General features: G+C 52.3%; 3 protein-coding genes across 4 annotated transcripts in view; 2 read left to right on the forward strand and 1 right to left on the reverse strand.

Moving 5' to 3' along the window:
- The first annotated feature begins 11,604 nt into the window (after positions 1–11,604).
- PPP1R35 (protein phosphatase 1 regulatory subunit 35) lies at positions 11,605–12,849 on the forward strand. Its single transcript, XM_041748305.1, has 4 exons — positions 11,605–11,957; positions 12,038–12,293; positions 12,372–12,508; positions 12,597–12,849. Exons 1-4 carry the CDS (start codon positions 11,721–11,723, stop codon positions 12,768–12,770), a joined length of 804 nt encoding a protein of 267 aa, XP_041604239.1. The 5' UTR covers positions 11,605–11,720; the 3' UTR covers positions 12,771–12,849.
- Positions 12,850–13,839: 990 nt separating this feature from the next.
- Positions 13,840–19,224, reverse strand: MEPCE (methylphosphate capping enzyme). The gene is made up of 4 exons (XM_041748292.1): positions 16,261–19,224; positions 14,843–15,061; positions 14,543–14,669; positions 13,840–14,440 (listed from the first exon to the last, which is right to left on the reverse strand). Exons 1-4 carry the CDS (start codon positions 17,947–17,949, stop codon positions 14,388–14,390), a joined length of 2,088 nt encoding a protein of 695 aa, XP_041604226.1. The 5' UTR covers positions 17,950–19,224; the 3' UTR covers positions 13,840–14,387.
- Positions 19,225–19,274: 50 nt separating this feature from the next.
- ZCWPW1 (zinc finger CW-type and PWWP domain containing 1) overlaps positions 19,275–19,694 on the forward strand; it is a 30,969-nt gene continuing 30,549 nt past the window's right edge. Inside the window, exon 1 of one of the 2 annotated variants that reach the window (XM_041748295.1) lies at positions 19,275–19,394. The gene's annotated coding sequence lies outside the window, so the exon portion shown is untranslated. Of the gene's footprint in view, positions 19,395–19,458; positions 19,650–19,694 lie in introns of those variants that run through there. The other variant, XM_041748294.1, reaches the window with a different exon arrangement.

Genomic DNA, 19,694 nt, shown 5'->3' on the forward strand with positions numbered 1-19,694 from the left:
GACGGGACACAGGTCTGCTGGGCTGGAGCCCTTGTCACCTTCCTTTCTCTCTCTCTCTCTCTCTCTCTCTCTCTCAGCCCCCTCCTCCACCTTCAGGGCCACCCGTTACTGTTGTGTAGGTTCTGCACTGCCTGACTCTATAATCAGCACAGATATATGGAACCATTAGGGCAATTTTCCATCACATGGCAGTGAAGGGCTTTACAGAAGGGGCACGTTATTCTAATCTGCCCAAAATTACCTCCTGGGCTGCCCCAGGGTCCCTGCAGCCATCTCTCCAAGTTTGTTCCTCCTCTTCCCAGCAGATGCATCTGGCATCCAGTTTCCACACCGCACTTGGCTTTTCGCAGGAGCAGAGAGGTCTTCACAGAGCTGGCCCAAGGGATCTTGGGTGGATAATCTCTGGTGGATAGTGCTCTGTGACATGGCATGACACTACCCCTCAGTGGGATCTGTGCCTATTAACAAATACATGCTTGTGTGTGTGTGTTTGTGTGTGTATTGGGGGTCACCTCTTCTGCCAGAACTACCCCTTACAGGTCAGAGTGTCTTGTGATCAAGATGAGAATTTCCTGGCGGAATTCCTGGGGGGCACAGGCCAGGTGGATGAGCCCTATGAACCAGGCATGTGCATCCTCCAAATTGATACTATAAGGGCTAACAGAAGGAATCCTCCCCTTCTCAGAGACACACTGTGCACCCTGAAGTTTTGGGGGTGGACAGAGAAGGAGGAGATCTGGAGGGGATGGACATGGTCTCAGATGCATCGAGCTCTTTGCATGGATGGTTCCAGCACCAGGTGGGGCAGAGGATGCTGGGAGTGGAGTGATAGAAGCAGGCCTGAGGTCTGGAGAAGAGAAGGATATGGAGGACCAGTAAGTCTCTTCTAGAAGTGGAGGAGAGGAGGGATACTTAGGCTGTATATTCAGTGAAGGGGAACACCATGTCTTGGGAGCCCTAGTCTGAGGGTGGAGAAGGAAGAGGAGAGTTTGATGGGATTGGGGAACCCTGGTCTTGGTGTCCAGTGTCCCAACTTACCTTCTGGCTGTGGTGGGGCTCTCTTGGAAATGTGACTTCCCATTCCAGGGCTTCCCCTGTTCCTCTCTTTGAGCCTGTATCCTGTCTTACCTCAATTCCTTGCTCACTGGATGACTCCCAAAGCACAGAACCTGCTCCATCCCTCCAGCTATCACTGTACCCACTTTATGCTTCTAGGGGTTTCCTCTATTGCCAAGGAGCAATCATGACCTCAGATCCGACACTTTTAAGTTGCATGAGGATACCTGCTGCTTCCTGCAGTGCCTGGTGGGCCTGGCTATTGTGGGCACATCTGTACAGTGATGTTGAGCTGTTGCTCCTGGCTGGGAATGAGGTGTAGGGGGCTGGATGGGAGGCTGCCTTGGCCAGTGGGGTGGGGGGATGCTGGAGTCATGGGGAGAAGTGAGGGTCCTGGGCAGGACAGAGGAAGAGGCTGGCTACAGGAGATGCCAAGGGAAGGGAACCAGCCCGAGTGATGGCAAAAGACTGAACTCGGTGTATGTGTGTGGTGTTTTGGGGGAGGGGATGTCTGGAACATAAGCTTCTCAGAGATCAACTGAGCCCCTCTTTTAAAAATGAGAAGACTGGGCAGCCCTGGTGGCATAGCGGTTTAGCGCCGCCTGCAGCCTAAGGCGTGATCCTGGCAACCCTGGATCAAGTCCCACGTCAGGCTCCCTGCATGGAGCCTACTTCTCCCTCTGCCTGTGTCTCTGTCTCTGTCTCTCTCTCTCTCTCTGTATGTCTCTATGAATAAATAAATAATCTTTAAAAAAATATAAAAATGAGAAGACTAAGGCCCAAAGGGGAGAGATGTTGCTGGAGGGAGGGGGTGGGTGGGAGGATGGTCCTTTGACTTCTGACCCCAGGCCCAGTCCTCTGTGGGATGTGAGTACCCCCTACTCATCTCTCTGTCCCCAAGAGCAGACTTTGGACCTGGGGCTGCAAATGTGGTATCTGTGCATACAGGCACTGCTTCGGTGGCAGCGCACTGGTGTGTAAGGCCTCTTTCTCTGCCAAGTTCACTTCTTGCTGGACTGCCTGGTCTCTGCTTGCAAGCCCTCCATCCTCCCAGCCCAGAACCAGCTCAACTCCAGCTCTCTGCTCAGCCCGTTGGCACAGAGCAACAACCCTTTCCTCAGCTTAGGATGCAACTGGGAAATGTACTGGGCATTGGGGGCCAGGGTTTCTCATACTGACACTATGTATGGTAGAGATGAATTTGTAGGCAGGGGGCTGGGTGCTGATTCCTATGGCTCAGCGAGTAGTCCAGGTTTCCTTCTAAAACTCAGTATCTGGGATGCCTGGGTGGCTCAGTGGTTGCGTGTATGTCCTTGGCTCAGGGCATGATCCCATAGTCCCGGGATCGAGTCCCACATTGGGCTCCCTGCAGAGAGGCTACTTCTACCTCTGCCTATGTCTCTGCCATGGCCACCTGATACTTTGGACATGATGCAAGACCCACTGTGTGCCACCCCCCACTCCCACCCCCAGGCCTTAGGATGTCGGAGGCCACTGGATAGGCCTGGCTGGACATAGACCCTCCCAATTAACTTCTTCACGTGGTGCTGACATGGCCCCCCTTTCACCTTCCCCACACAGAGGGACCCCCAGTCAGTCATTCTTCTATGATGGCAATACCAGTCTCCCCTCCCCATGCCTCTTACACCCCGCCTATCTCCTACCTCCTACTCTTTCTCCTTCTGCCTTCACCTGTTCCCCTTGGTAACTCTCTGGAGCCTGGTGAAGCCCCTTAGGACAAGATGGTCTTTCATGACAAAATTTTTTCCACCATGGGATCTCTGGTCTCAGCCCTCTAGGGATGGGGATGTGGCAATGAGAAGTGTAGGTGAGATCCTGGGAAACACGGAGGCCTGAGCCTGTGGTACAGCCCAGACTTTCCCCCCAGGTATATTGGTTTTCTGGGGCTCTTGTAACAAGTTGTCACAAACTCGGTGGGTTAAAACATTAGAAATTCATTCTCCTACAGTTTTGGAGGCCAGAAATCTGAGGTCAGTTCCCCTGATCCGAAATCAAGGTGTGAGGAGAGCTGTGCTCCCTCCAGAGGCTCTGGAGGAGAATCCATTCTTTGATTCTTCCAGCCTTTGGTGGCCTTATTGCTTGGATCTCTGTCACATTGTCCCCTTCTCCTCTGTGTCACGTCTCCTGCTGCCTTCTCCTTTTAAGGACACTTGGGATTGAGCCTCATATCTCTGGGAGGTCATTATTCAGCCTCCTACCAGCCTTCACCCCAACAAACACGCAAGTGTTGATCACTTGGTCTAGGAGTGGTGGAAATCATCCAGGAAAAGAGAAGTAGGAGAGGCTCCAGGACCAGCACTAGGTCAAACTCAGTAGCTTCTAGGTGGGCCCACCTGGGAGTAGGGGGGTGGGCAGCAAAGCCTGGAAGGGACAACCACATTTCTTCCCAAGTTGCACATCCCAAATAGCATTTGCCCAAAAGCCTCTTTCATGCCACCTGCCCCACTTGCAGGTTGGGAAGCACTAGGGATTGTGGTTAAGAACCTGAGTAGTCAGACCCCGGAGGTAGGCTGAGGGATCACCACTTATCAGCTGTGGTTCTCAAAGTGTGGGCCAGCACCAGCAGGATGAGCATCCCCTGGGTGGCTCAGATGGTTAAGCCACTGACTTGATTTTGGCTCAGGTCATGATCTCTTGGTGGTAAGATCCAGCCCCACATCGGGTTCTGTGCTCAGTGCAGAGTTGGCCTGTCCCTTTCCCTCCCTGTGCTTGCTCTCTCTCAAAAAACAACAAAACAAAACAAAACAAAACCCAAAACTCCTCTCCTCAAATAGATAAATAAAATCTTTAAAAAACAAAATAAGGGGATCCCTGGGTGGCGCAGCGGTTTGGCACCTGCCTTTGGCCCAGAGCGCGATCCTGGAGACCCGGGATCGAATCCCACATCGGGCTCCCGGTGCATGGAGCCTGCTTCTCCCTCTGCCTATGTCTCTGCCTCTCTCTCTCTCTCTCTCTGTGACTATCATAAATAAATAAAAATTTAAAACAAAACAAAACAAAACAAAAAAACCAAAATAAGGCTTACACCAAACACATAGTGGTTATTAGGATTAAAAGAAGTTATGTCCACAGAGTGCTTACTGCAGTGCCTGGATCTTCAGGGTTGGTGCTCAGTGGATATTTGTGGCATAATTGGAGGAGCTATCCAATGAGCAACGAATAATGGAATATGAGTGATGTGTTTTTCACTTACTCAATGAACATTTACTGAGTCAATCTGGGTCCGGCCAGGTGTTAAAGGTTAATTCCCCGCAGTACCCAATCTTGCCAGTTCACAGTGGAGGGCGGGTAAACTGATGGTCGCAGTTCAAGGTGAGAAGGGCCCCAGCTAAGGATGGGCCGCAGGAGCCCACAGATGAAAGGAAGGAAACCATTGTTGCTGTACTTGCTTTCACACATGTGTTATCTTTTCCATCTCTGAACGGAGCGCTAGAGCATGGTCTACTTCCTATGCCTCCTTGCCGCGTGTCTTCAACCAGACTGCTTGGCCTCTGTGCATGCAGAGGCAATTCCCTCATCTGCAAAATGGGAATCATAATGTCCTGCGGAGTTTGGCTTTAAGCAGCACACACAACACCTAGCTTATAAGAGGTTCTGGAAGATGTTACATCTCTTCTAATTTTCCCAGCCATCCTGTGTGATGGGGTTTATTACACTCATTTTAAGTCCAGAAGGGAGGGATGCCTGGGTGGCTCAATGGTTGAGCGTCTGCCTTCAGCTCAGGGCGTGATCCCGGAATTCAGGATTGAGTCCCACATTGGACTCCTTGCAGGGAGCCTGCTTCTCCCTCTGCCTGTGTCTCTGCTTCTCTCTCTGTGTCTCTCATGAATAAATAAAATCTTTACTAAAAAAAAAAAAAGTCCATAGGGAGAGAAACACTTTAGAGACCCAGGCCAAGGTTAGTTATTGCAATCAGGCCCAAACTGAGGCATTGAGCTTCCTGGCAGCAGCAGCAGGGCCTGGGGATGAACTGGCAAGGTCACTATCTTGAGAGTTCCTTCATTTGCATAAAAAAAGAAGGCGACCCAGTTCCCTGGGGGACCTTTAGGGCAGCTACCCCCAGGCTGGCCCTTGCCACCTGCCCTCTACCCCTCCAGCTCCTGGCTAGAGGCTTGCCAGAAGCACAGTTGCTTTAGTGAGGCTGCAACGGAGTCACAAGCCTGCTTTGATTTCAAAAGGAGGGGACACAGAACCCTACCTCTCAATGGAAGGAGTGTCAAAGAAATTTTGGCCATTAAAAAAACAAAATAAAACCACCACATTACACAAATCCCAAATTGTCAGAATCAGGGATAGTGTTTACAACGTGAAAAGAGTACTTTTTTCTCTTCTTTGACATTTATTTTCTCTGTGGCAGATGCTGTCCTAGGTTCTGGGGAACATGATCCCCCTCACTCCCTTCTTGTCTGAGAATCAGCATAAGTGGCAGGCGTGGGGAGAGGGAGGTGGAACACCAGACAGAGGCAGGTGCCTGGGCTTTGGCACTGTGTACCTACCAACTGGGGACCAGGGGTCTCATAATGTCTAAGGAGTCCTCTGCTTTGAGCCCCGGGGTTCTAAGACACAGCTCAGCCTGTGCCTGGATGACTCGAGGGGGTAGCATGGGGGGTGGGTGGGGACAGTGTGGGGACAGAAACACAGGCTGAGATGAAGGGGAAGCCTTTGGACAAGAGAGAATGGACATCTGTGGAGGCTGGGAGCCCTTTGTCCCAGTAGTTTTGGGGGAGAAGAGTCCTGCTGCTCCACCCGAGATTCTCACAGCCTCAGCAGTAATGGACACCAGTGGGCTCTGGGCCAGGTTTCCTTCTCTGACACCCTGGAACCCTGTTGGAGCTTCAGCCACCAGGTAGGACCCCAGACTTCAGGTCTCCTCAGCCTCCTCCTCCTGCTCTGCTCCCGCCCCCCCCCCCCCCCGCCCCCGGTCCCTCCTCAAGTTTCTGTGCAGCTGTTCAGGCTGAGGTTACTACTAGGCACCACGTGGTCCCTTCATACTGTCCCAAGCCCCCAATACCTTGTCTCTGGTCCCATGACCTGCATCTCTCCTCTCTGCCTACAGCACCTTTGACCCCACCCTGTCTTTTCCTGTTTGATTGGCATTTGGCAGATGGTCTTGGAGCTACTGCAGAGAGTAGATTGACTCCAGGGACTCTGATCCTTCTCTTCCACCAACCATCCTTGGGATCTAGAAGGACCTCACACCAGCACCTCTCTTGTCTGATCTAGAGGTTTCCATGCAACCCTTCACCTTTGAGACCCTCCAACATCTCCTGAGTGTCCAGTCTCAATGAGTAGCAGCCTGCTCCCATCCCATGGCTCTGAAGGTGCTGATGCCCTGCTAAGCAGAGATCTGTCAGGGTCTGTGTCCCAAGGTAAGGCCAGCAGCTTACTACACTTTCTTTTGCATACCCCCCAACCCCACACATGTGGCCCCATCTTCCAGGATTATGGCTGCAGCTTTCATGGCTCTGACCCCACCTGCCCTGCTCATGGCCTCCATCCCCTTTCTTAGAACTCTAGCGGTTTTTGGCCAGCCTTTCCTCAGGCTCATTTAGGCCCTAAGCAACTGGCCTCCACCTTTTTGTTTCCTGTGTTGACATTAAGGACATTCCCTTTCCCAGCCAGCCCAGGCCCCTCACTCACAATATGCTCCCCCATGGTGAGCCCAGCTCCACTCAATTCTCCATAACCCCAGAAGTGGAAGTGTCTCTGGGTTGGTCCCCACCTGTAGGCAGCAGCCAGTTTAGGAGTGGGAGATGGGAAGTGAGTTACCTTACAGATGGGGTTTGCAGAGGTTGGTGGTAGAAGGTTGTTGCCTCATTTCTTTGACTTGGCTTGGCTATATTGGAGGGTAGTTTCCTATGGAGCCTTTGCTCTTCCTCTGCCCCCTCTTCCCTGATGGGGCTCCTCAGCTAGCCTCCGCAATAGTCTCAACCACTCTGTGGGTAACTGCATTGAAGACATCTCACTGCCACTCACCAGCATGGTCCCTTAAAGGACCTCTGACCCTATCCTGTTTCCAATCCCCAGGAGAAGCTCAGGATGACTTTGAATGACCCCTTCCAGAACTCAGACTCACCTTCCCCAAACTAGGATCCAGGTCTGGGATCACCCCTCCCAGAAGACTAAAGGGAACACCACTACCTGGCGGAGTCTAACCCATCAAGCCAGAACCTAAGAGCCAAAAGTGGAACCTTTTCCTGAGGGTCTGCTCTGTGTCTCGTTCCCTCTTCCTTCAGTATTTCCTCTTCCTTCCTTTCCCCACCCTTCCCTGGATGGGTGACAGTGCAGAGATGGGACCTCTCCAGCCTAGGGTGGTGGTGGAAGGAGGGGTTAGTTGATGAGGGCTTGGGCAGGGCCCCCTCACTTGGCAATCTCAGGTAGTGGGGTCAGGAAAGCTTTTCTGTTTTCCCCCTCTTTTGCTCAGAGCGGGGGCAACTATTGGACCATATTTTAAATTTCTCTCCTAACTCCTTCCTGCTGGGTTCCCCCTTCCCACCTCTGCTATCCCCAGACAGGGCTTGGTTTGGTGTGGCATGTAAATGAAATCCTTCTTTGCGGAAGAGGGTACAGCTCTAGAACATGCCACCATGGGGAGACTCTAAAGTTAAGGATAGAGAAGGAGTCTTCGTCACTTATCAGTACTTTCCTTTAAAAATTTTATTTATTTAAGAGAGAGCGAGCACGCAAGTAAGAGTAGGGGGAGGGGCAGAAGGAGAAGCAGACTCCCCACTGAGTAGGGAGCCCAATGTGGGGCTCTATCCCGGGACCCTGAGATCATGACCAGAGCCAAAGACAGAGGCTTCACTGACTGAGCTACCCAGGCACTCCCTTGTCAGTACTTTCTTAAAGGGGAGTTTTGTTGTTGTTAATTTTTTAAAGAGGAGAAGCAATTCTAAGCCTCTTAGCTGGTCTAGCCAAAAAATTCTTAGGAAGAGTGGTGGCAAGACTGAGATCCCTCATTCCCTCACCTCCACCCACGCATCCTCATATTTGTATTGTTTCTTTAAAGTCATTTGGTGGTGAATTTTCCACTTCCTGGAAGCCACCCATAAGCTGGCAAATAGGATGGCTTGCTCTTATCTCTGTGTCTGGGCCTAGGAAGAGGTAGTGGCTATATTTTAAGGCTGAAATTGAGCATCTGAGCTTACTGAATTCATGGCTAGGGATCCTGTGGGGCCTTTATATCCACCAGCTCACCCAAAGCCTGCGGGGTAGTTTCAAGCTTCAGCTGCAACACTTCCTGTGTGCCAAAGCTACCTCAGCCTCCTTTAAACAAACAAACAAACAAACACAACTTTTTATCATAGAAATGCTCAAATGTATACAAAAATAAGGGAATATTATTCCCTTATAACAACCCTCCATGTACCCATCACCCATCTTCAACAATTATCCACATTTGGCTAGTCCTGTTTCCTCTATACAACGGCCTTCACACACTGCTCCTTTTCCCAAAACCAACACCGCTTTTAATTACATTTTTATTGAGATCCCTGTAGATTCACATGCAGTTGTAAGAAATAAGACAGAAGGATCTCTTGTACACTCTCCCTAGTCATTCCCCTGCCTTGTAACTGCTGGAGACTGAATATTTGTGTTCGCCCCCTACGTCTTATGTTGAAACCTAATCCCCAGTGTGTGGGTCTTTGGAGGTTGGGTCTTTGGGAGGTGATCAAGTGACTAGTACTCTTATAAAAATAAGAGGGGATGCTTGGGCGGCTCAGTGGTTGAGCGTCTGCCTCTGGCTCAGGGATTGATCCTGGGGTCCTGGGATCAAGTCTTGCATCAGGTTCCCCACAGGGAGCCTGCTTTTCCCTCTGCCTGTGTCTCTGCCTTTCTGTGTCTCTCATGAATAAATAAATAAAATATTAAAAAAAATTATTATGGGTAACTCCTTGCCCTTCTACCATGTGAGGACACAGTGAGAAGACAATCATCCACAAACCAGGAAACGGTTCCTTCCTAGACTCTGAATCTGCCAGCACCTCTATCTTGGAATTTCCAACCTTTAGGATCATGAGAAATATATTTCTGTTGTTTGTAGCCACCCAGTCTATGGTATTCTGTTATAGCAGCCAGAACAGACTAAAACAGTAACATTTTGCAAAACCATCTCAAGGATACTGACATTCGCATAATCCACCAATTTTATTTGGCTTTCCTAGTTTTGTACTCACTCATTTGTGTGTATTAATTCTATACACTTTTATCACCCATGTAGGTTCCTGCAGCTACCACCACAGTAAAGAAAACCAACTGTTCCAACACCAAAGTATCTTTGGAACTGCCCTTTTATGACCATGACCATCGCCATCCCTCCACCTCCTCCACTTCATCCCTAACACTTGGCAACTACTAAATCTGTTTTCCATTTCTAAACTTTTGTAATTTCTGAAATGCTAGAGAAATGGAACCATTACGCATGTGATATTTTGGGATTGCCTTTATTATTATTATTTTGCTGTGCGCAGCATAACCTAGCCAATTCATCCAAGTTGCTATATATCAATAGTTTGTTCCTTTTGATTGCTGAGTAGTATTCTGTATGCCATAGTTTAACTCTTTACCTCGTGTAGGATGTTTGAGTTGTTTCCAGTTTTTGGCTATTATGAATAAAGGTAGTATAAACATGTGTAGAGGGGTTTGAAGTGCCCAAGGATACGGAATTAGCTACCATATTCTGGGGACCACAGGTGCTTATGGGGTCCATCATTGTTTCTGAGGGCTTTTTTTAGTGGACCAAATTAGGATATAATTTCAATTGAAACTAAAACAAACCAGGAATTCATAAGCTACTTCCTAAATTCAAGACAACAGGGAATTTGCATAACAGCATTTATATATTATATATATATATATATACATATATATATATATATATAATCTTTTCAGCTATGCCAAAATTCTGGTTCTGATAACATAATGTTTATCCTACACATTTTCACCTGTTTCCAACATGACTACTGAATACACTGTAAGATTTTAAGGCAGTTTGTTCATTTTTAATGGCAGTTAATTTTGTTCATAGGGTAGACCTTTGGGATGTACAGTTAAATTACTATTTTTTCAAGTCTTTTACAAGAGGTCCCTTCTGTGTAGTTAGGTCACCAACTAGATACACATTTAGGTTCATTTGTTTCATTTTACTTTCAACTTTTAGGGACTGGTTTTTAAAAATTAATTTCTGTCATATAATCACGGAAAACATAGGTTTCCAAAGTCAAATACACACACTATATTCAAAATCTAGCCTCTCTTCCTTTTATTCTATTATCTCCTTCTCAATGTCAGTAGCCATTAAAAGTTTTTGAATCATACTTCCACTTTTAATAAAACACAAGTATTTGCATTTGTATCTCCCTACTTTCACAAATGAATAGTAGAGGGAATTTGTATACTTTCTTATTCCTTTCTTCAGCAAGAAAGCTTGCAGTGTTTCACACCAAAGATTCTCAGAAATTTGTGTGTGTGTGTGTGTGTGTGTGTGTGTGTGTGTGTGTGTAAAATGCAGGCAGCATTCCACCCCATCTTCCACAGCAGTTTCTGGTAAGATAAAGCATGTGAAAACTCTCAAACTGCAAAATGGTACACAAATGTGCCTGTTGACTATTAACCCCTTTTGGGGAGAGCCTCAAGACTCATTCACCTGACTTAGCACATTTTGCACAAGAAACAGGCTCACAGAACTGAGAGCACCTGCCCCGAGGAACACAGGGAAAGGATGGGAAATCCGGTCTCCTGTCTGGCAGGAGTCCAGGATAAATCCATCGAGACTTTATTTTTATTTTTAAAGATTTTATTTATTTATTCATAAGAGACACACATAGATAGAGACATAGGGAGAGGGAGAAGCAGGCTCCCTGTGGGGAGCCCCTCCCGGGACTGGATCCCAGGATCCCGGGATCACGACCTGGGCCAAAGGCAGGCACTCAACCAGCGAGCCACCCAGGTGCCCCAAGAGACTTTCTTTGTAAAAACTGTACTCAATATACAGATACCTATTTTTATAGATGAATATGTTAGGAGGCCCCCAAGGGGGAAAAAGTCGCAGAAGACCCCAGGCTGAATGAGGCCGTTATCGCCCGGGCAACCTCGAACGCCCGGGGTCCCGGGAAGGATCCCGGGGCTGGGGGCGGCGAGCCCCGCCCTCACTCCTCCTGGGGAGCTTCGGTCCCGGGTGGGAGGAATGCGAGGAGCTGCTGTGGAGGCACTGACCAGGGAGGGCCAAGATGAGGGCACCTGACCCTCCTCCAGTTAAAGCTGTCCCATTTGGCGCCCCGACGGAAGGCAATGACACACCCACCCTGGACTCCAGGAGAAGTCAGGTAAAAACCGCAGGACAAAGACACCACGTCCGCGTTTCCAAACGAGAAATGGCCTTCGTGAGGACCCGTAGAGCTTCCACGGGTAGCGATTCCGAAACTACGGCTTAGGGGCGGGGGCGAGGTTTTGCGGGCGGAAGCCCGCGGGAGACGGGGAGCGGAGCAACGGAAATGACGCTTAGTAGCGCCAATGGGATGGAGCAGGGGCTGGACCGCCCGCCCCGTTGGACAAGGGCGAGCGGTTTCCGGTAGCGGTGCCCGGGAGGGGCGGGGGAGGGGTTGGCGAGTTTGTGTCCCGTGACCTCTGGCCTCCGCACCAAGATGACGGGCTGTGGGTTGGCAGAGCTGGAGTTGGTCGAAGGGGAGGAGGCCGTGGCGGTCCCCGGGCCACCCCCAGAACCCCGCGCCCCGGAGCCCAGAGCCCCAGTGCCCGAGCCTGGTTTGGACCTGAGCCTGAGCCTGAGCCCGCGGTCCGAGACCCCCGAGCGGCAGACCTGCAGTCCGGGTCGACGGAAGGGGCGGGCGGACCGGCGGGGCGGGGCCCGCAAGGGGCGGCAGGTGAGCTGGGGGAAGGCCTGGCCCCCAGCCTGCCGACGAGCCCGCGGCCACCTCGTCACTGCCTCGCTCTCTGCTCCCAGGTCCGCTTTCGTTTGGAGCCGCTCTCCCCGGTGCGGTCCGAGCCGCCGTCGGCCGCCGCCGCGCCAAGCGAGAAGCCCGCAGCGCCGCAGGACCTGGGGGCGCCCGCTCAGCAGAGCAGCCTGGCCTTGAGCCTCGAGTTGCAGGCCGCGCGGGCTGCTGCAGCCGGGGGCCAGTTCGATGCCGCGAAGGCCGTGGAAGAACAGCTGAGAAAGTCGTTCCAGACTCGCTGCGGTTTGGAGGAGAGCGTGGCCGAGGGTGAGAGAGAGACGGCCGGCGGGGCGCGGGAGTGGGGATGAGAAGCGCCACTCACCTCCGCTCCCCTTGCGGTCTCAGGGCTGAACGTGCCGCGCTCCAAGCGGCTCTTCCGAGACCTGGTGAGCCTGCAGGTGCCCGAGGAACAGGTGCTGAACGCTGCGCTGAGGGAGAAACTGGCGCTCCTGCCACCACAGGCCCGAGCCCCGCCCCCAAAGGTGAGGGACCTGGGCTTCAGTTTCCGTTTCGTGCCCCTTCACCTTCCCAAGTGTAACTAACCTTGCTTTGGGTTCCGATTCCCAACAGGAGCCACCTGGGTCAGGGCCCGACATGACCATCCTTTGTGACCCAGAAACATTATTTTATGAGTCTCCACACCTGACCCTGGACGGTCTGCCTCCTCTCCGTCTTCAACTCCGGCCCCGCCCTTCAGAGGATACTTTCCTCATGCACCGGACACTGAGGCGATGGGAAGCCTAGACGTGGAGGCCCCCAGGATTGCTAATTAATATTTTTGTGTTAAAACTATTTTTCAGAATAAAGTGGTTTTGCTAACAAATGAGACTCTTCTTCGGAGTCTTAAAATGGGTTCAAGCCTCAGGTGGAAGCTGTCTGGAAGTCAAGTTTTTGGCCTTTTTGGAACTTGGTAGTGATGGCAAGTTGAGAACACTGTTCCACATCTTCCCCTGACCTGTCATAGACACCACGTTTGTTCCCTTGCGTTTTTTTTTTTTTTTTTTTTTTTTTTTTTTTTGAGAGTGGAGAGCAGGGTTGTGCAGCGGGGAGGGGGGCAGGAGAGGGAATCGCTAGCAGGCTCCACACTCAGCCCAGAGCCGAAGTGCGACTCCATCCAGAGCCTGATGCTCAACCCACTGAGTCACTCAAGCGCCCTTGCACTACTTCTTTCTCCTCACTAACACGTGGATGAGTCTCAGTCTGTTAGGCTTCAAGGAGTACTTCTTTCTTAATTACCTGGCTCCAGGAGCCTGAGAGGCAGTAGCTATTTGCACCCAGTTATTGAAATTACATCCTTGTCTTTACTTGGAAGAGCCTTGCCCATGTTTACACCAGATCCAGGAATGCTCAGTATTTGCTAAGTGAATATCAAAGTTCCAAGAACACTGGACATGCTGTAGAGTTTCATGTTAATTACCTAGTCCTCTAATTGCACATCACAAAAAAGGGGGGGGGAGGGGGTGTCCCTGGAGCAGGTGGGAAGGTCTGTTCAGTAGTGCCTTTTTCTAGCTCCACTGTTAATTCTTCCAAAGTTAGCCTTTGTCGCGTGCTCCCACAAAACATTCTTGTCAATGCATTTTTGGGGGAGGGGAGATGAACTCTTAAATTTCACATAAAATTCACATTATACCTCTCCTTCCTGATTAGTTCTGACTTATTGTGTATAGATGTGACTAGCATTCAACACTCAATCTTCCCAACCACTGGAAAATCTGTCCTTAATTCTTGAGACTCCAGTTTGGGCAGAGGAAACCCAGGTGTTTTGGGAGGCACCAACCCTTTCCCACTAGGTAGAAAGTGCCAGACACAAGTGTGGGGGCCACTGCCTGAAACATCAAATTTATTGTGCTGTTCTTACATTCCAAACCCAACCCCCTCTCCCAATGGAGCTGAGCAGAGGGAAGGATTTTCACAGTACCTGCATGCCTCCCTGCCAAACTTCCCCTTCACCTAACCCTCAGTCCATCTATCTGTGGTCCATTGCAACACAGCCAGGGACAAGGGCTGAGGAGAAATGGGAATCTCCTTTGGAGAGCAGGAGGAAGAGGCCAGAGAACTTGATACCGCCCACCTCCCATACCCTAGGAGAACAGAGGTCAGCAAACAGTCCATGCCATCCAGCCCAGTGAGCTGGGGGAGAGAGGAAGATGTCGGTAACTCCAGCACAGCTGGGCTTGCTGCTTAGATGCCAGAGGTGTAGGGAGGAGACTGGGGCAGCAACGTAGGAAAAGCTTTCTTTGCAGATCCATGAAAGGAAACAATTTTTGGAGCCAAAAGGAAAGACTTTGAGATACTTTCCTTTTCCCCCAGGTCCTTAAGAGCAGTGGGCAACTTCTTCACACTTTTCTGTTCAGGGGCCACTCAGTGGCTGGGGGAACGGGCCTTGTGGAACAGGTACACAGAACGCTGGAAACCTGAGGAGAGAATGTGCAATCAGGAAGGGATGGCAGAACTCCAAGACTCCACAGCATCTGCCTTACCATCCCCTCCCCGCCCCCCAGGTCAGCCAACCTTACCTCTGGAGGTGTTGTGGGGTGTAGCCACAAGCTCATAGCTGGAGAAGCCCACCTCTGGGGATGTCAGGTAGGAACTGAAGTGCTCTGGCCTCAGCTGGATTCGATAGTAGTTCTTATAGATTGTTTCCTAGGCAGAAGGGCAGGGGACCACGTCAGCCTGTTGGCTTCTTCCCTGGTGTACAGTGATGCCCACCCAGGGAACCTGTCCACCTTGTTCAGAAAGTATTTCTCCTTTCTTGAGGCCTTTCTTGCCCCAACTAAAGGAAGGATATCCCAATATCTACCCAATTCCCAACTCACCGTCAGAGTCTTTCTCTTGCTGTAGGATGACCAAGGTTGGGGCTCTAGGACCAGGATGCCCCCAGGATGTAGATGCCGGTAGATTCGGCGAAACATGCGCTTTAGCCCCTCATCTCCCCAGTTCAGATGCACCCACTTGGTGAGGCTGAGGCAGAGCACCACATCATACTCAGGTGTTTGGGCGTCCACCAGCTCATCTCGATCCAGCACATAGTTACCCTGAGGGCAAGAATTGGGGGCAAGGTCAACAGAGGCAATAAAAGAACCACTGCCTCCACACAACCTGCTCGGCAGCCTCCAAAACAGAAAGTCCTACAGCCTTAGCCCTTGGCCACAACCTTCTCTGACATTTGTCAGACTAACTCCCAGCCTCATTTTTTTGCTTTACATCCTCCTGCCCCTGCTTTCTGGTGGTGATAAGCCAAACATAAAAAGGGAGTGTGGATCATTTTACATTGACCAAGTTACCCAAAAGAGATCTCCAAACTGGGGTGAAACATCAGAGGAAAAAAATGAGGGTTCTCCTGAGTCCATCTAGTACTTATTCCCACCCTGCAAACATTAAGCTGAGTGACCCAATGTTTTGCAAAGGGTCCTAACCCAGGTTTGAAAGGGAACCAACCTGTGGTTCCTTCCCTGGAGTCAAGGTTGGCAAAGTTCCAGGCCTATTTCCTTTCTCCAAGAGAAGTGAAAAGCCCCAGCCCTTAGGAAGCCTTTTCTAGATGATAAATTCATCAACATCTGCAAAGTCATTTTTGCAAGCTTAACCCAACCTGCCACCACCAGTTGGCTTAACTGGAGTATTTTATGGAGAGCTATGTACAGTCAGGGAACAGACACTCTGAAGACTACCCTTCCCGCTTACAGAGGACTCCGACTCTCCCCATCTCATGATCTCAGGTCACCATGAGATGACCTATGGCCAAACTACTTGGGGTCCTGACCACCAACTCTTCAACCAACTCTGGATCTAAGTCCCTATAAAAGTATTAGCCACCACCCTATTCCTCTTCCCACCCCAAAACATTCCATGTCTGACACCTATCCCTTCATGCACCTGCATTCAGTGCGTTGGGAAAACTTTCCAGCTGAACCAAATCTAGTGAGCAGCAGGAGCAGCCTGCAAGGGAAGGTGGACTGGTCTGGATTACAGTCCAGGACAGGAGCAGGGCAAAAGGAGTCAAACCCTATCTTGGGGCCAGTAGTCATGACAAAGGAGCCTAGGTAGAGCCCCCATGTTTCCAGGTTATGGGGCGGGGGGAGACACTGTCAGTCAGATTCAGATCCCTGAAGATCTGGTTCTCCTGGCAAAGAGTGCATGCAGAAATCCCGCTGGGTCATAACTTTCCTGTCTTATTCCCACTTAATCTCATCTTCACACCTGGCCCCCTATACCAAGAGCCTTCAGACCCTCTTACCGTGACGAAGACAACATTGTTGGGGAAGACTGATGTGTCTGCTCCATCCAAGGGCACTTGGGGTGCAGCGATGGGACCCCGGCTGGCTGTCAGTGAGGCTGGGAAGCAGCTTCTCTTTCGGACGGTTATGGTCCCTTCCTCACTCTCTGCCCCTGGGTCCCCCTCAGAAGTCTGGGATGGCAGACGCAGCTCCTCAGACAGGTAGTGTCGGATGTTTTGGCGGGCCGAATGAATGAGCCGGGAATCGATATCCAGACCCACCATGCGGGATGGGCCCCACTTACAGGCAATGCTCAGGGTCAGATGGCCCACATTGCAGCCCAGATCTAGGACGTCCCGACCCCGAAACCACTCAGGCTTCAACACTCGAAGGCGCCCATCCTCACAGGAGGGATTGCGGTAACCATAGTACTTGCAATAATTCCCATACTGGAACTTGAGCTGTTGCTTTTTGAAGCCTGCTGCAGGTAGTGGGTGGAGGTGGAGGTGATGGAGGTGGTGGTGGTGGCGGCCTCCCCCACTCCCTCTGCCCTTCTCCTTGGGACCCTGGACTCCACCCCTAGCCCCTGCCTCTGACTTGCTGGAAGTCCTGCGACGTTTGCGATGTCGTGAGGAGGAAGACGGGGTTGCAGAGGTAACTGAGGCAGCTGGAGGGGCTGAAAGGGAGCCTGAGGGACCCTGGAGGGCAGATGGAAGGGGAGACACGACCTCATCCCTGCAGTTGATGGCTGTGTTGAGTTCATAGGGCTGAGGGGCATCCCGGTTCTGGCCCCTGTGCCGCTGCTGCTGTGGGGTGCCCTCCCCATGGAGTGAGGGAGTGAGGGGGGCTGTGGGGAGCACAGAGTGGCTATCATTCCCTCCGGTTGCCTGCTGCTGCTGGTGGTGCTGTCCCCGGTGTCTATGCCGCTTCCGACCAGTCTTGAGTGGCGATGCAAGAACTACCTGGGCCTCATCAGTGCAAGTATTGAGACTGAGCGGGTCAGTAATATCTTTGGGGATGAGGATCTCCACTGGATCTCGCCCCTTGGCCGGAAGTGGAGATGACTTAGGGGTCTCTGCATTGAGTGCGCGGCTCACTTCCTCATCCAGGAGGCTATTCAGGTTCAGTGGATCAAAGATATTGCCCCCCAGGAGAAAGTTGGAGGGTAACACAGAATCACAGTCCGAATTAACCCGCCTGCGCCTCTTGAAGGCCGGATGTTTGAAGCCTCCACCACCCCCTCCCACGTTACAACTATTTCTCCTCTTTCCCCCACCTCCCCCAGGGGGCCGGTGGGGTTGATAGCCATTGCGGGGTCGAGGAGGGGCAGGGGGACCCAGTTCTGTTCCGCCTCCTCCCCTTCGCTCCTCCCCAACGTCAGGGGGAGCGGCTCGCCCGTGGGGATCCGACAAGCGGGCCTCCCCATGAGACTGCGCCTGGGGGCCGCCCCCTCGTTGCTGCTGCGACTGGCCTCCCCGAGTGGATGTAGCCCCGGGGCTCTCCTTGCCGACCCCAGAAGCCGGGGCCCCAGTCGAGTGTGTGCGCGGGCCCGGCCCACGCTGCGTCCCGCCGCAGAGCTCCCCGGAGGCGGCCTCTCGGTGAGGTTGCAGCGTGGGGCCGCCCCCTCCGCCCGACTCATCTTTGAGCGGCGGCGGCGGCGGCGGGGCCGGCACCAGAAACGGCTCCTTCTCCGCCGCCATCTCGATCATTTCCTCCCCTTATTCCGTCCCAGTCGAGGGCAACGGGGGGGGGGGGGGGGAGAACTAGGGGGCTTAACCCCCCTCCCTAGAGCCCGCTCCCTTCCCCCCTTCCCTGAGTGCGCGCGCAGCTCTGCTCTTCTCGCCTAGTCTCGCGCCCAAGCGCCTCCCCCGAAGCGCGCCCCACTCGCCCGCGAGACCAAAACAAGATGCCCGCGAGAACCGAACAACTCCAGGAATCAACCGCGCGTGCGCCAACGCCTTTCTCCACCACCACTACCGCTTCGCCGCGAGCGCGCACTGCTAAAGCGCGTTCCTCTCGGCCCTGAATCACGCATGCGCACTCCACCACCACCCTGGTTGCGCGCGCATGAGTACGAACCAACTTAACGGCTCCGGGAGTTTAAATATAGCCCACCTCAGCCCCCACAAAAGCCCACCACCCCAAACTGACACCCTACTTCCCTTCGCAGCTATGTCCGTCCCTACTGATATCCTTTGTCTCTGCCGCGCGATCCCACCCACCGTAGGCGGGGGACGGGGAGCTGGTGTGAAAAGGTCTCCTTGACACCCGACCCTTGTTCCTGAGGAATGAGTCTCAGCGGTCTCCGCCCGGCTCTAAACCCAGCAACCTCCCTACCCCGCCTCCTTCCTCCCCCTAGCGGGCAGCGCCTGCGCACACCCTTTTGGGCTTGCGCGGGTAGATACAGCACGTGCTGGAGATGACGCCCCGCCCTCCACCCTAGGGGCGGAGACTGTTACGTCGCTTCCTTAGATTTGGTACACGCAACGTGCGTCAGCGCGGTTTGGAGGGGGCGTGGTCAACGAGTGGGGCGGACCTCATGAATTATTCATATTTCGGTCGCCCCCTTTGCCCACCTACTTAGAAAGGCTTCCGAAGGAACGGAGGGGTGAACCTAAAAGTAGAGGAAGGGAAGGAGAGGAGCGTACAGACGGTTTGCCTACGAACTGTTCTCAGTAAAATACAATAAGTCATTGTAACTCACCCCCCTGGGAAATAGTCTCTGCTGAACTGAAAAAAAAAAAAAAGGCACTAAAACAGCCGATGTTCTCCAACTTCCTCTTCCCCCGAAATGGCCGAGTCGTTCTCTCGCTCCTCCGCTTTACCCCAGTGGCGATCACCTGGGGACACCACGCCCTCCTCTCCGCCTCCACACCCACAGCCCTGGCACCAACACCTCTTCCCACCACCCGACGCCTGCGCGCGAGCCCCTAGCCCGCCGACTGCGTCCCGACGCCCACCGCAGCCACCAATAGCAGCACATTCGCCACCATCACCGCCACCTCGCACGCAGGCCTTCCCAAGCACACGCTCTCTTCGCGCAGCCTTATATAAAAACGAGTGTGGGCGGGGAAGAGGGTTCGGCCTGCTTTGGGCCCCCTGCCTCGGCCAATGGGGAAGAAGCTGCTCGGCGCCCTTTCCACAGGGTGCTAAGGTGGCGCGTTCTCCCTGCCAACATAGCTTAGGGAGTGGGTCCTGTGGCAGAGAAGAAGGCGGGAGGGGCGACAGTGGGGTTGCAGATAGTCTCAACTAAAACATCAAGATAGGGCGTGAACGAGACTAAAGGAAGAATAGGAACCAGGAAACGAAAAGAGGAAGGAAAAAGTCTGGGGTAGAGAGAAAAGTTAGTAACAGACAGATGTGCTTCATGAACGATCAGGCGCTGCTCCCGCCGCCTAAAAAAAAAAAAGTGAGGACACTGAGGATTATGGGATTTGTAGTTTTACAGGGCATT

The sequence above is a fragment of the Vulpes lagopus genome, chromosome 3 (genome assembly GCF_018345385.1).
Source record: "Vulpes lagopus strain Blue_001 chromosome 3, ASM1834538v1, whole genome shotgun sequence".
NCBI classification, from domain to species: Eukaryota; Metazoa; Chordata; class Mammalia; order Carnivora; family Canidae; genus Vulpes; species Vulpes lagopus.